Below are 14,420 nucleotides of genomic sequence, written 5' to 3'. Positions count from 1 at the left end.
GCTAAACAGCGCATAGAGACTATTTGTATTTTACGATTTATAAATTTAAAACTATTAAACCATCAAACCAGTTTTTACACATCGCGCATGTCGAATTTTTACACATCGCGCATGTCGAGATTTCACGCATCATGCATGTCGAGTTTTTACACATCGCGCATGTCGAGATTTCACGCATCATGCATGTCGAGTTTTTACACATCGTGCATGTCGAGTTTTTACACATCGTGCATGTCGAGTTTTTACACATCGCGCATGTCGAGATTTTACACATCGCGCATGTCGAGATTTCACGCATCATGCATGTCGAGTTTTTACACATCGTGCATGTCGAGTTTTTACACATCGCGTATGTCGAGATTTCACACATCGCGCATGTCGAGATTTCACGCATCGCGCATGTCGAGTTTTTACACATCGTGCATGTCGAGTTTTTACACATCGCGTATGTCGAGATTTCACGCATCGCGCATGTCGAGTTTTTACACATCGTGCATGTCGAGTTTTTACACATCGCGTATGTCGAATTTTTACACATCGCGCATGTCGAGATTTCACACATCGTGCATGTCGAGTTTTTACATCGTGCATGTCGAGTTTTTACCATAGAGATGATAAGCCCTTAGATCTTTGGTATTTAGGCCTATCGCTTTTGATAAAAGAAAAGGAGAAAGAATTCAGGGCTGTAGACACTGAGTATTTTAGCCACAGGACCCCCATCGTGTGGGCTGTGTCGAAGCGAATTGTTAAATGACACCCCTAGATGGCTGCAAATGGTACGTACAATTCATGATAAATGGCAAATGAATTTTTTGACGCAAAGTTCATGTGTGAATGCTTGATCTTTGGATATTCAGTAAAATGAAAAATCTGACACTGTAACTAATCCCTCACTATTCAATCATTATACTATTATATTGTTGAAAAATGGATTGCGTGATATGAAAATGGATTGATAGTAACGTAACAAAGATACGTTGTAGTCATTATTAGGTATCCATGCAGTGATGAAGCGGAGGATTATTTTTGTAGCGTTCCAGTTAAAATTATTTTTTTCCAAAGAAATATGTGAAACTTGAAATTTTGTGAAAGTCGTTAAATTCGTTGACTAAGCGAACCCCCACACACGCAACTAAACATAGGATAAGACATTTTTTTGCGTCCAATGCGAATGTCAGGGAGAATTCCAGATGACGGTAATAAATTCCAATAACTATAATTAATGTAATATATTATATAATTAATGTATATATAATAATATACTGTATTTATCCTTTACACTCTCTGCCCCATTGTTTGAGCACATAATAGAGAGAAAAAGGATCACGAAATTAAGAAGAATGCGATACACTTCAACGGGCAACTTGAAAAGCAATCGTAACCTCAAGCCTTAATACACAAAGAACCTATCAAAAGAATCTATACCAAAGAATATATACAGTATACCTATACTTTCCTATACTTACTATTACTATTACTGTAGAGTGAAATTTAGGCCTACATAAAGAGACAAATCTGAAATGTGTAGGCCTACATACTTGTTTCTGTGAAAAGATCAGTGCGACGATTTTCCTAGAAGTAATACTATTTGTAGGCCTACCTACAGATTGAAACTTACATAGTTTAAGCACGGACCTACCCAATTTGGCTTTACTGCACTTTCGCACCTATAACTGCAGCAGCAGCGGGTGAATGCTTTTAAATTAGGTAAGTGCGAAAGTGCAGTAGATTTATAGATTTAAGCAGCACATGGCTTTGTCTAGACCTATCACAATGGTAGGCCTACACAGACTGGTATACCTAACATGTGTAGTATGTTTTATCTTCATAATTTATTTGACTTTTTATCAGACATTTTCAACATTAAAAGTAAGTAATTCTGCATTTAAAAAGCAAGTAGTAATCAGCGATTCACTGAAGCATGAACGAAAGGTGTACGCAGTTATTCCTGAAACTTTCCATCCTGATTTCAAAGCACCGTGCTGGTACAATAAAGATGACAAACTAATGTGCCTACCTTACTTCTACATTGCTGGGTTTCCTAAGTGTGGTACTACAGACCTTTGGTATAAAATTATACAACACCCAGATGTGATAGAAGTTTGCAAAGAACCTCATTGGTGGCCATGGAGACAGTATGGCGCAGAGAAAGTACCAACATGCCAAAAAGAAGGTATGTTTTTCAATCTATTTCAGAGCCATTTTTGTTGGATAAATATAATTATGATGTTTTCTATGTTTTTTTTAGAGAGGAAGCTTTATATAGGCATATGCCCAGTTTGACCCTGCAAGGTTGAAGGTAAAAACGTGAAGGGTCATCTGTCTGTATACATACTTTGAAATGTTTGCTTACAACAATGCAGTTTACGGACTGATGTTTACACAAGTTTTCTACAACACCTATCAGTATACCTTTAAAATACCATTCGTTTATCTGGTACTTAAAGGTGTATTCCCCAAAAAACATGAAAAATGAAGATTAATAAAATCAGAAGAGAATACTGTATATATTATATTTATTTTTTTAGCTTCCAAAACAACAAATACAATTGGAAAACCTCAGTCCAGTATCGAGTGGTATCTTCATTTCTACCGTACACAAGGCGCTGTCAAAGAGATTGGCAAAAGTAACAGATATAAGTATTTCCATCCAAAAGTGTTTGGTGACGCCTCTGTTAGTACCAGTTATGGAACCGTTGGAAACTTCTTCAGCAAATACGAATTGATCGATGAACAATTTTCCATGACAATTCCAAAACTCTTGTACTCTGCTACTCCAAATGCTAAAATTATAATTATCTTAAGAGACCCTGTGGATCGATATTATTCCGGGTACAACTATTCTCCGTATGGAAGGACGAAGGGATCACCTACAGACTTCCATAATCAGACGGTGAAAGCTATTGACTGTTTTAAAAGATGTCTTCTGATACATTCGCCATATTATTGTGTACATCATTTAGAATTCTGTAAGGTAAAGATCATCGTGATTGCGCTTACGTCATTGCGTTGCTTACAATGATCAAACAATGCGTATTGGCGTATGCGTCTTCCTCACACATTTTTAAACCTGCAATTTATATATTGTATTGTTACAATACATATTCTTTATATGTTGTTTGAATCACAAGTCTCTACAGGTAGGCTCCAGTTATTAACTTAAATTTTTCTTTTTTAGAGTCATTCTCATGGTTACCTTGATAAGCTACCACTTGGAATGTACAGTATATTTATGAAAGATTGGCTCGATGTGTTTCCTCGAAATCAGTTGTATATTTTGACATTAACAGAATTGAGGAATCAGCCTGTCAGAACATTGAGGGATATATTTCAGTTTCTTGAATTGTGTAAGTATGTGATTTGCACTTTGAGAATAATAAAAGGTTGCTTACACGCGACGCGATGGCATGGACCGACAGAACAGTCTATATCAGTACGTATACTTATACGCATGCCTAGATTAATGTTTATTCCGACTTTCTGTCAACTGTCTCGAATCAAAATAGGGGTATGGATTCGTGCCAACATAGCCCGAGCCTACGTGTTTGTGTTTGAATCCTTTTTATTCTTATTTTGTAGCTCCATATGAAATAAATACAAGTGAAAAACGACCAGTCAACAGCAGAAAGTATCAAGATATGCTTCAGGAAACTAGAATATTATTGCAAGAATTGTATCGACCTTATGATCAGGAACTTGTACATATTTTGAATGATACAAAATTCTCATTTTCATCTTAAAATTTCCCAAAATGATAAGTACAATAATACGATTCGGTTTTTGTTTTTTGACTTTCGTTTTAATAAATCGTTTACATTTGTGCGTCTTATGCATTTGTCTTTTTATGTTGTTTTCAATTATTTAAACTTTTCTAGATAATATTATCATTTATTATTATATTATCATTAAAACTGAAAGTGTTGTTTAATTATTTATTATAATTCATTAGGCCTATTAGGTCAAGATTGAAATGATGATGATGCTAATGAGGGCGTAACTTGTTTACATCGTTCACAGTTTACGTGGCTAAAAAATGAACATCATTTAATATTAAAATATAAATAAATGCAAAATAATGTAATTTATGTTTATAAAATGGATATCAAAGCCGCTAAATTCGTCTCAGGGCCGAATCGTCCCGGGCCGAACAGCCCATGGCCGAATCGTCCCCCGGACCGAATAGCCTCAAGGCCGAATAGTCGCAGGTCCGATTTATCCCACTACCATTGTAAGCTATTACAAACATTCATCGTACATACATTGACTGCTATACAAACAGACATAATTTAGGCATACCAGGACAATGTGTTCACCAATTGCAAAATTAATCATTCATTAATAATTATTCATACTCCATTGTTGGTACATTGTTTCTGCATGAAAAAATTCCTCTATAGTAATTCTACCATGAGATCAGCACACCGGGAGACGATCGACCTACTCTTTTCGAATAGTGTACCAAGTTTTTTAACGTGCACTGTTAAAAGTACACGATGAAACGGCTTTACATCCCATCCGAAGGACGAGGCAATGAGAGTAAAGCATCTTGCCTAAGGATGCAATTAATATGGTACAGATAATCTCGAACCCATGCCTATCACATGCTAGTCCGATATTACCATTACACCATCACTCTTCAGTATATACAGCACCCGCCGCATTTTCTAGACGGTCTCCCATCCAGAACGCAACCGGGCCCAACGTTGCTTAACTTCGGAGAACCGGTGTTTCAAAGCAGTATGGCACAAGCAATGGTATGGAACAAGCTACGCGGTTTCCGGTTACCGTTACCGCTTCTAAATTTCCTTCCTTCCTCAATAATAATTTTTTAACTTAAAAAACCCTGCTTTTTATAGCCATCAACATGTTAGTTTTGTGTTAGTTTTTTCTATTCCAATTGGTACCGGTTCTCAAATAGAAATATTTCTTTCTAAACCCTAAAATCTTTATTTACGGTGGTACCCAATTTTTTACTTAATTGGTAAACCCTAAATCTTATCGCCATCAACAGTTTTAATGTTAATATTTCAACGGTGGAGCTCTTTAATTCATGCATGATCAGTTTTATTATATTATTAATACGTCATCAACATTATCCTTTCAAGTGGTTTTAGGTGTTATTCAGGATATTGTTTCTCTATTATTCCTGCTTTTTATCAATCATGGATTAAGAATAGATCTAATCAAGCGTTGTGATTTTTGTAGGTCATATGTATTATTATTCTACTATATCAGTCCATGGAGAAATAAGTTTAGATTTATTTGTTTTTTTTTACATTTTGAACCTTATTCATTCAATCATACATAAATTCTTAATATAATATCTAATAACTTTTATACCTTTTTCGTTATTTTCTGCTTTTTACATATTTTTATATTTTAAATATTATTTCTATTAGTTTACCTTTATACATAGTGTTATGATCAGATTAATATAGGCCTATAAATAACAATACAGTAATATTGATATTCAAATAATTATTAAAGATATCATTTTACCTTATTGTACATCACTATAGTTGTTTTTCAATATCTGTAAAAATGTAATTCATAGTATACACTAATATTGATACCTTAATATATGAATCCCACATTATAATTTAGAACATTCCTAATGTGTTCATATCTTTTAAAATAAGTCCAGTCTAATCCAAGAATTCTGGCATATTTAGCTCAGTTACTATTTTGATTGCGTATGGCGTAGACGGCAATTGAATACAATAGATTTTTTGCTGACAGTTACACACAATTACCAGAAGTTCTTTGAACGTACTATTACTGTTTTATTACTTTTTCAATATAATTGTCAATTTTATCCCACAGTACGTTGTTACTGTACGTCAACAATATTTCGTCAACAAGTATTTCTATACGTTTCATATTTATTAACTTCATAAAGACAAACCAAATATAAGTGTAAAAAGCATCGGTATCCAATTTGCCGAATTCCAGTTTGCCGAATCCTAATTTGCCGAATGAAAAACACGTATTCTGAGATTGTGTTTACCAATCATGTAGTTGAATAATTAAGAGATTTCGATTTGCATGCCGAGTAACACCCATATGACGTCATCGTAGGTGATCAATCGTGTCCAACGTTTGATTGTTAAAGAGTGTTAGTTAAGTGTTCAGACAAACACTATTGTCATGGTATGCTTAATCTGTTTTGAATAATGTCGTGTAAATAATACGGCTTTTTACTTCAAACACGAATTTCTCAGTTGGACATCAGACGTCCTTTTCGACGCTTTAGTTAATAAAAAACAAATACCACGATGATGGCGATTAAGAAAGGACTGTTTTATACATTTTTCGTAACATCTACATTTCTTCTAGTGTCTGTATTCATTATAGATCGACAGTTAACAGAAGGGTAAGTTTATTTCGAAAATACTTGTATAGAAATCTATTTACAATTTCGTGCTTGATTTACAGTATTAGAGTCAACTTGAACTTCTGATATTATTGTTTTTTTAATTTAAGTTCAGAATGGATGCCGATTAAGAAACGACAATATACATTGTTTTAATTTAATTCATTTTAGTATTTATGTCTGCCGAAAAAATTACCAATATTTTAGTCTTAAACTTTTTAACAATTTCTCCCATGAAAGCGTACCGTAGACCTAATTTCTCCACATTCGTCTGCCTCAGAATCCCAGAAGTACATGGGTACCGGTAGTCAGTTATTCGCATTCAATGACATAGGCTTACAACGTTTTTAATTTGAACTAAAGTGCAATCCAATGTTCCTTTTGTACATTTAAATACACTATAACTATTATTAATAGTAAGTTTAACAATGTAATATTAACTAGAGTTTTAATTCGTCACGAATTAGGTGATCATTGTGATAAAAGATAATTTTACCAACATTAATTTAATTTTAAAAATGCATCAATGTGAACGTAAAACGTTCATTCCATCCTATGACCTGATGTATAAAGCGCTACGCTTATAGTGATGCTGAGTTCTGCTATCATTATGTCAATATAATACAGTATAATACTGTATATTTATATACAGTGTAGCATAGGTTAAATTAAGGGACACAAATATGTTCACATATTTTTATATGATGACGTTATCAAAATCAAACATGAAGATAACAATTTAAATCGCTTCGCATAAAATGGAGGAACTATTATCTGGTTATACGCCCTTAAAACCTTGATCAATTGTTTGTACAGTATGTTTACGTCATGTGAGTCGACGGTTCTGCCATGCGCGTGAAAAGTGTTATTAGCCAAGGAACAATAACAGTATTTATAATTGTTTACAGACATAATACACTGATTAAATAACAATCTATATTACAGATTTGCAAAAAAGAAGAAGATTAAAAATATTCATACTCATGCTAGCTTTAATCATGGAGCTTGTGAACCGGTAAAACAAATTGTTTACGTGAAAACCCACAAGACTGGAAGTACGACTACAGGAACCTTATTTGAACGATATGGCCACAAACATTCTCTAATATTCGCTCTTCCTAAAACAGGACATATATTTTCAACACCTGACTTATTCAATAGGTCTATGGTTACAGAATTACAGCTTGGATCAACGTATAATGGAAAGATGGTAACAGGATTTAACATTATTGCTAACCACGCAAGATACAACCGAATTGAGATGGATGCAGTGGTTCCAAATGCTAAGTTTATAACAATCTTAAGAGAACCTTCAGACCAACTTGAATCTGCCTTTGGATACTTTGAATTGGCCAAAGGTTGGGGGTTAGAAGATAAGCCTAATGCGTTTGAGATTTTTATGGAAGATCCGGAAAGTTATTTTAAAAAACCTTTTTTCATGTCACATCTTGCATCAAATGGCCAATTGTACGATCTTGGATTAGATCATACATTTCTGAGTGATGAACCAACATTGAATTATAAAATACATCAATTAGAACATGAATTCGATTTAGTTATGATCATGGAATATTACGATGAATCTTTAATATTACTTAAACAAACATTATGCTTACAATATGAAGATATTTTATATCTTAAAAAAGGTGCAAGAAAAGACACAAAACGTTTTGTTATAACACCAAAAATGCGAGAAAAAATGAAAATATGGAATCGGTATGATGTCAAATTATATAACCATTTCAATGAAACATTCTGGAGAAAGGTGAACGCAAATAGGCAACAGTTCGATAGAGAACTTGAAGAATTTAGAAAACGTCAAGACGACATAACAACTATGTGCGTTGAATATGTAACCTTAAGTGATGGAACCGAGAAAAGACGAATACCACAAAACCTATCGAAACAGAACACAGCGTATTGTAAAACCTTATTTATGGGAGATGGAAGATTCGTTAAACGTCTTCGCCAAGCATATATCGACATGAGAATTATTTCAGAACCAGAGTGAGTTCATTTTTATTGTTTAAACATTCATTTTATGTTTGTGTCACTTTCAGTGTAGATGAGTCTAGTCGACCTACTGTAGTTTAAAAAAAGCACACAAAAGAATCATTAATGAAGTGTTTATATTGTGTCATTAAGAAGACTGATTTACTTGTTTGTGATTTAAATAATAATACTGTAGATGATGATGCAACTTTGTATGAAATACAACCAAGTTCGTTATTCATACCGTAACACATTATACAAAATTAATTTTCAACATGCAGTTATACCACCCGATTCTCTATACCCTACTATACCTTCAGACGTACTGTATGTCAGTATTTTTTCAATAGGATGTCAGACAATAATAACCCGGAAAATAACTCCAGGGCAATTTCGTAGCCAAACCTCTTGATCACATGGCAGTGCCTACAGTACAGGTTAAGCTAAGAAGTGTTAGGCCATACATGAAACCATACTGTAGAGATATTATAGTTCACTCTCTTTTTTTTTTTCTCGAATAAAACACTCCAAGAAAAACAACCACACAATAAAAATATATTGACCTCTGCGATAAATTTATTTCCATTACGGTCAATGAATTTCTAAGTTGAGCATCAGACGTACCGATTCCTTTTCCATGTTTTAATTCAGAAAATAATAACAATACCACGATGATGACGATTAAGATCGACTGTTTCATACGTTGTTCATAAAGTTTCTTTATTCTGTTTTTATGTAAGAGATAATAAGTATTTCGAGTTAATATTTGTATAAGAATGTTCATGTCAATATGGAACAACGTAATATTGACATAATCTTAGACTATACAAATTTGTCCATGCAAGTATAATAACCTCACAATCGCCTGCTTCTCGAAAACAATAAGTCGTTTAATTGTCCACTGGTCTCAATCTGATTCTGGGATATACCCTCAATTAGTGTATTTCTTTAATATAGAACTTTCGATTTACGACCACTTAGGAATTTATGCAAATTACGCCATTTGTCCCAAGTTATAGCCATCGTCGTCCTTTAAAATCTATTTCGATTTCTTCAAGAACGACTGTGCATAAACAACTAGTTGAAATGTGTATTTGTTGCACAGAATTCAAAATCGTTACCACAACATAGACTCGTCAATTTTCAGTTCAGTCGACGACCGACGACTTGAAAATAATTATCAAAAGCAAACGCACACTATAGGTCGTGGCAATTCAAAAGTTTCCAATTACTGACATGAATTACCACCAGTCCGCTATGAATTATTGTTTCCTTTCTTAATTTGAACAATTATTTTCCTAATTATAAAATATTCGTAACATAATTTTACTAAAACTGTTACTGTATGAAAATGGATAATTAAAATCACCCTGGTTTGATTACGTCATGATGTCTTGGAGTCGTTGACCATAGCAAACTTTGGCTGTAATGTTCGAACCATATTTGTATATTATATAATTTACCAATTACACTGTCTACTAATCTATTTTACAGATTTTCCAAACCAAAGATCAACAAGAAGAAAATGAATCATATTAGTACAGATGTCAGCTTCGATCATGGAATGTGTGAACCAGTAAAACAGATTGTTTACGTGAAAACCCACAAGACTGGAAGTACGACTACAGGAACCTTATTTGAACGATATGGCCACAAACATTCTCTAATATTCGCTCTTCCTAAAATTGGGCATATATTTTCAACAACTGACTTATTCAATAGGTCCATGGTTACAGAATTGCAGCTTGGATCAACGTATAATGAAAAGATAGTAACAGGATTTAACATTATTGCTAACCACGCAAGATACAACCGAATTGAGATGGATGCAGTGGTTCCAAATGCTAAGTTTATAACAATCTTAAGAGAACCCTCAGACCAACTTGAATCTGCTTTTGGATACTTTGAATTGGCCAAAGGTTGGGGGTTGGAAGATATGCCTAATGCGTTTGAGATTTTTATGGAAAATCCTGAAAGTTATTTCAAAAAACCTTTTTTCATGTCACATCTTGCATCAAATGGCCAATTGTTCGATCTTGGATTAGATCATAGATTTCTGAGTGATGAGCCAACTTTGAATTATAAAATACATCAATTAGAACATGAATTCGATTTAGTTATGATCATGGAATATTACGATGAATCTTTAATATTACTTAAACAAACATTATGCTTAGAATATGAAGATATATTATATCTTAAAAAAGGTGCAAGAAAAGACACAAAACGTTTTGTTATAACACCCGAAATGCGAGAAAAAATGAAAATATGGAATCGGTATGATATCAAGTTATATAACCATTTCAATGAAACATTCTGGAGAAAGGTAAACGCAAATAAGCAACAGTTTGATAGAGAACTTGAAGAATTTAGAAAACGTCAAGACGACATATCAACTATGTGCGTTGAATATGTAACCTTAAGCGATGGAACCGAGAAAAGACGAATACCACAAAACCTATCGAAACAGAACACAGCGTATTGTAAAACTTTATTTATGGGAGACGGAACGTTTGTTAAACGTCTTCGCCAAGCATATATCGACATGGGTATTATTATTGAACCGTAGTGGGTAGGCCTATTCACATTTCAGTGAAAATGGTTTTAGTAGGCTTTTTTATATTTATTGTCATTTTAAACAACTTGCTGCAATGTTGTTAAATGAATGCATTTGACACGGTAAACCATCGTAAATTACACTGGCTTTTGGTCTAAATACTAAAATTGGTTTAAATCATATTTAAAGATGACAAAATACAGTTTAGTTAGCAAAACTGTACTATTTAGAAATTAACATCAACGGCCTTGTTTGTGTTTAGTATTGTTGTAAAATCTGGCCAAGGTAAAGTGGAATTTACGTACGTAATATTCTTTACAATACAATCATATAATAATCTGATTGTACACCAGATAAAAAGAATAAAATGGAACAGGATTGACAAACTCAAAGGCGTGGAATAATCTTCTCACGAAAAACCACGAGGCATTTAACCAAATGTGTCCTTTTATATTGTTGTATTTCGTTTTATTTCATTTCAAAAGACATTTATTTTCCTCCATAGCAATACAATACAGAAATGATAAGGTAAAATAATTAAGATTATGATGATTGTTGGATGGACAAAAGAAAAGAGAATTTAAAAAAAAAGGCTATGGAGTGTTATTTTAAATGCTTTCCATATAAACTCATCATGTGTATCAATCCACTTTTGAAATCAGTGTTGATACTGAAAGCAGTGGCGTAACGGCTATGAGCGCTCACTGGCTCAAGGGCCAATGAGGCAGCAGTGCCCTGGCAGAGCAAAACACAGACATAGGCTACGTTTAAAAAGGAAAACAATTAGGCTTAACATTGTTATTTCGGATGTTTCATTGTAAATTGTCTTATAAGTTTTAACTTATAATATAGTAGTATCTCTCTATACCCTCTCCAGACAAGCTTTGTGGAATTCCTGTCCTTTGCAATGAAAACAAATATATTTTGATAGCCAGCATTGCTCCCAAGATCTACCGTGAATGGCGCTGTTTTGTGGTCGTTGTTTTCTCATAATAGTGCTTAACTTTGCATAGTAATACATTATTCATGAAATAATAATGTATATACGTATAAAAAATAGTAAAGTAACTATAAATACAGGTATTCAACAACATGTTTACCCGTGATAAAGATATTCTAATGGCATTTTACAGAAATAGGATAAGTTTAGAACGCAGAAATAGAATTACAGTCATGTTTGGTGGCAGTATATGTAGTCCAAATTACTGCACATTAACTATGTGTTTCTACTGTATCATGTTAAATAAACACGTCTACATAATTAATTGATAGACTTGAATTATGTCTGAATGAAGTTGAACTTTATACGTTAGTTTAATAGGCCTACGCAGCGATAATGGCGATTAACAAACGAAATTTGTTCATATGCTCACTCTTACTCGTAGTGTCTGTGTTATTCATTTTAGATTGTCAGTTAAAAGACAAGTAAGTAGGCTATTTATTAATTATGTTATGTTATAGATACATAGTGATCTATCATCTAATTCTATTAACACACCTTCAAATGCACGGTACTGTATTGTGTTAAGGCCCACAACATATGGTGTCAATTTCATTTCTTTACTAGTATTTTCGGAATGTTACATGTTACTTTTTTTTACCATATTTAATCAGGGTGATCCATCCAGCAATTGCTGATCATTTGTGAGCCTCAGAGGTTCACAAGACAAACATATACACATCTTAAAATTTCCCAAAATGATAAGTACAATAATACGATTCGGTTTTTGTTTTTTGACTTAGTCACTTTTATTTCCATTCTTTATTACAATGTATAATATCACAATTAAAGATAAAGAGTAATTATTGCAATGTAGTAGCATTCCGTTTTAATAAATCGTTTACATTTTTGCGTCTTATGCATTTGTCTTTTTATGTTGTTTTCAATTATTTAAACTTTTCTAGATAATATTATCATTTAATCTTAATTAAAACTGAAAATGTTGTTTAATTATTTATTATAATTCATTAGGCCTATTAGGTCAAGATTGAAATGATGATGATGCTAATGAGGGCGTAACTTGTTTACATCGTTCACAGTTTACGTGGCTAAAAAATGAACATCATTTAATATTAAAATACGGTCAAGATAAATGCAAAATAATGTAATGTATGTTTATAAAATGCATATCAAAGCCGCTAAGTTCGTCTCAGGGCCGAATCGTCCCGGGCCGAACAGCCCATGGCCGAATCGTCCCCCGGACCGAATAGCCTCAAGGCCGATTAGTCACAGGTCCGAATTATCCCACTACCATTATAAGCTATTACAAACATTCATCGTACATACATTGACTGCTATACAAACAGACATAATTGAGGTATAACAGGACAATGTGTTTCACCAATAGCAAAAGTATTCATTCATTAATAATTATTCATACTACATTGTTTCTGTATGAAAAAATTCCTCTATAGTAATTCTACCATGAGATCAGCACACCGGGAGACGATCGACCTACTCTTTTCGAATAGTGTACCAAGTTCTTTAACGTGCACTGTTAAGTACACGATGACCAACGGCTTTACATCCCATCCGAAGGACGAGGCAATGAGAGTAAAGCATCTTGCCTAAGGATGCAATTAATATGGTACAGATAACCTCGAACCCATGCCTATCACATGCTAGTCCGATATTACCATTACACCATCACTCTCCAGTATATATAGCACCCGCCGCTATTTCTAGACGGTCTCCCATCCAGAACGCAACCGTTCACAAGAGTTAGTGGCCGAGCGGTTATGACAGTGGAACCGTATTACGTAGCCATAACATCGGCAAGGGTGCGAGGCTCACTCACTCCATGGTTTTGGTGGTAGAACGAGTCTTCTCGGATAAGGACTATAAACCGTAGGTCCAGTGTACACATAGCTCATGTGCACTTTAAATAACCTAGTACATCTTTCGAGACGAGTAGGCCCGGGGTTACCCCGGTGTACTAGTCCACACAAACACAGCCACTGTCGTCACACACAGCCACTGTGCAATTAATCAGAGACTAAATATCATGCAAGCATGCAATAGCATGCGCACAAACCCTGCTTGTTTTGATCCTTAAAGGATCGTTAAGCAGTATTCCGAAAGAAGAAAGAAGACAACCGGGCCCAACGTTGCTTAACTTCGGAGAACCGGTGTTTCAAAACAGTATGGCACAAGCAATGGTATGGAACAGGCTACGCGGTTTCCGGTTACCGTTACCGCTTGTAAATTTCCTTCCTTCCTCAATAATAACATTCTCAATTTATCATTAATTAATTAGAAATCTTTCTTTCTACACTAAACCCAAAAATCTGTTTACGGTACCCTGTTTCCAATTTTTTAACTTAAAAAACCCTGCTTTTTATAGCCATCAACATGTTAGTTTTGTGTTAGTTTTTTCTATTCCAATTGGTACCGGTTCTCAAATAGAAATATTTCTTTCTAAACCCTAAAATCTTTATTTACGGTGGTACCCAATTTTTTACTTAATTGGTGAACCCTAAATCTTATCGCCATCAACA

The 14,420-nt window shown here is 34.0% G+C and overlaps 2 protein-coding genes across 2 annotated transcripts; both read left to right on the top strand.

Moving 5' to 3' along the window:
- The first annotated feature begins 763 nt into the window (after positions 1 to 763).
- On the top strand, positions 764 to 3,788 carry LOC144845044 (carbohydrate sulfotransferase 15-like). Its single transcript, XM_078702171.1, has 6 exons — positions 764 to 776; positions 1,529 to 1,578; positions 1,894 to 2,173; positions 2,529 to 2,974; positions 3,179 to 3,347; positions 3,580 to 3,788. The coding sequence occupies exons 1-6, from the start codon at positions 764 to 766 to the stop codon at positions 3,738 to 3,740; spliced, it is 1,119 nt and encodes a 372-aa protein (XP_078558297.1). The 3' UTR covers positions 3,741 to 3,788.
- Positions 3,789 to 6,218: 2,430 nt separating this feature from the next.
- LOC144844601 (uncharacterized) lies at positions 6,219 to 10,976 on the top strand. The gene is made up of 3 exons (XM_078701580.1): positions 6,219 to 6,373; positions 7,319 to 8,380; positions 9,860 to 10,976. The coding sequence occupies exons 1-3, from the start codon at positions 6,276 to 6,278 to the stop codon at positions 10,932 to 10,934; spliced, it is 2,235 nt and encodes a 744-aa protein (XP_078557706.1). The 5' UTR covers positions 6,219 to 6,275; the 3' UTR covers positions 10,935 to 10,976.
- The last annotated feature ends 3,444 nt before the right edge of the window (positions 10,977 to 14,420 follow it).

This window comes from Antedon bifida, chromosome 6, assembly GCF_963402885.1.
Source record: "Antedon bifida chromosome 6, ecAntBifi1.1, whole genome shotgun sequence".
Lineage (NCBI taxonomy): Eukaryota > Metazoa > Echinodermata > Crinoidea > Comatulida > Antedonidae > Antedon > Antedon bifida.
This window is presented reverse-complemented; position numbering and strand designations above follow the sequence as displayed.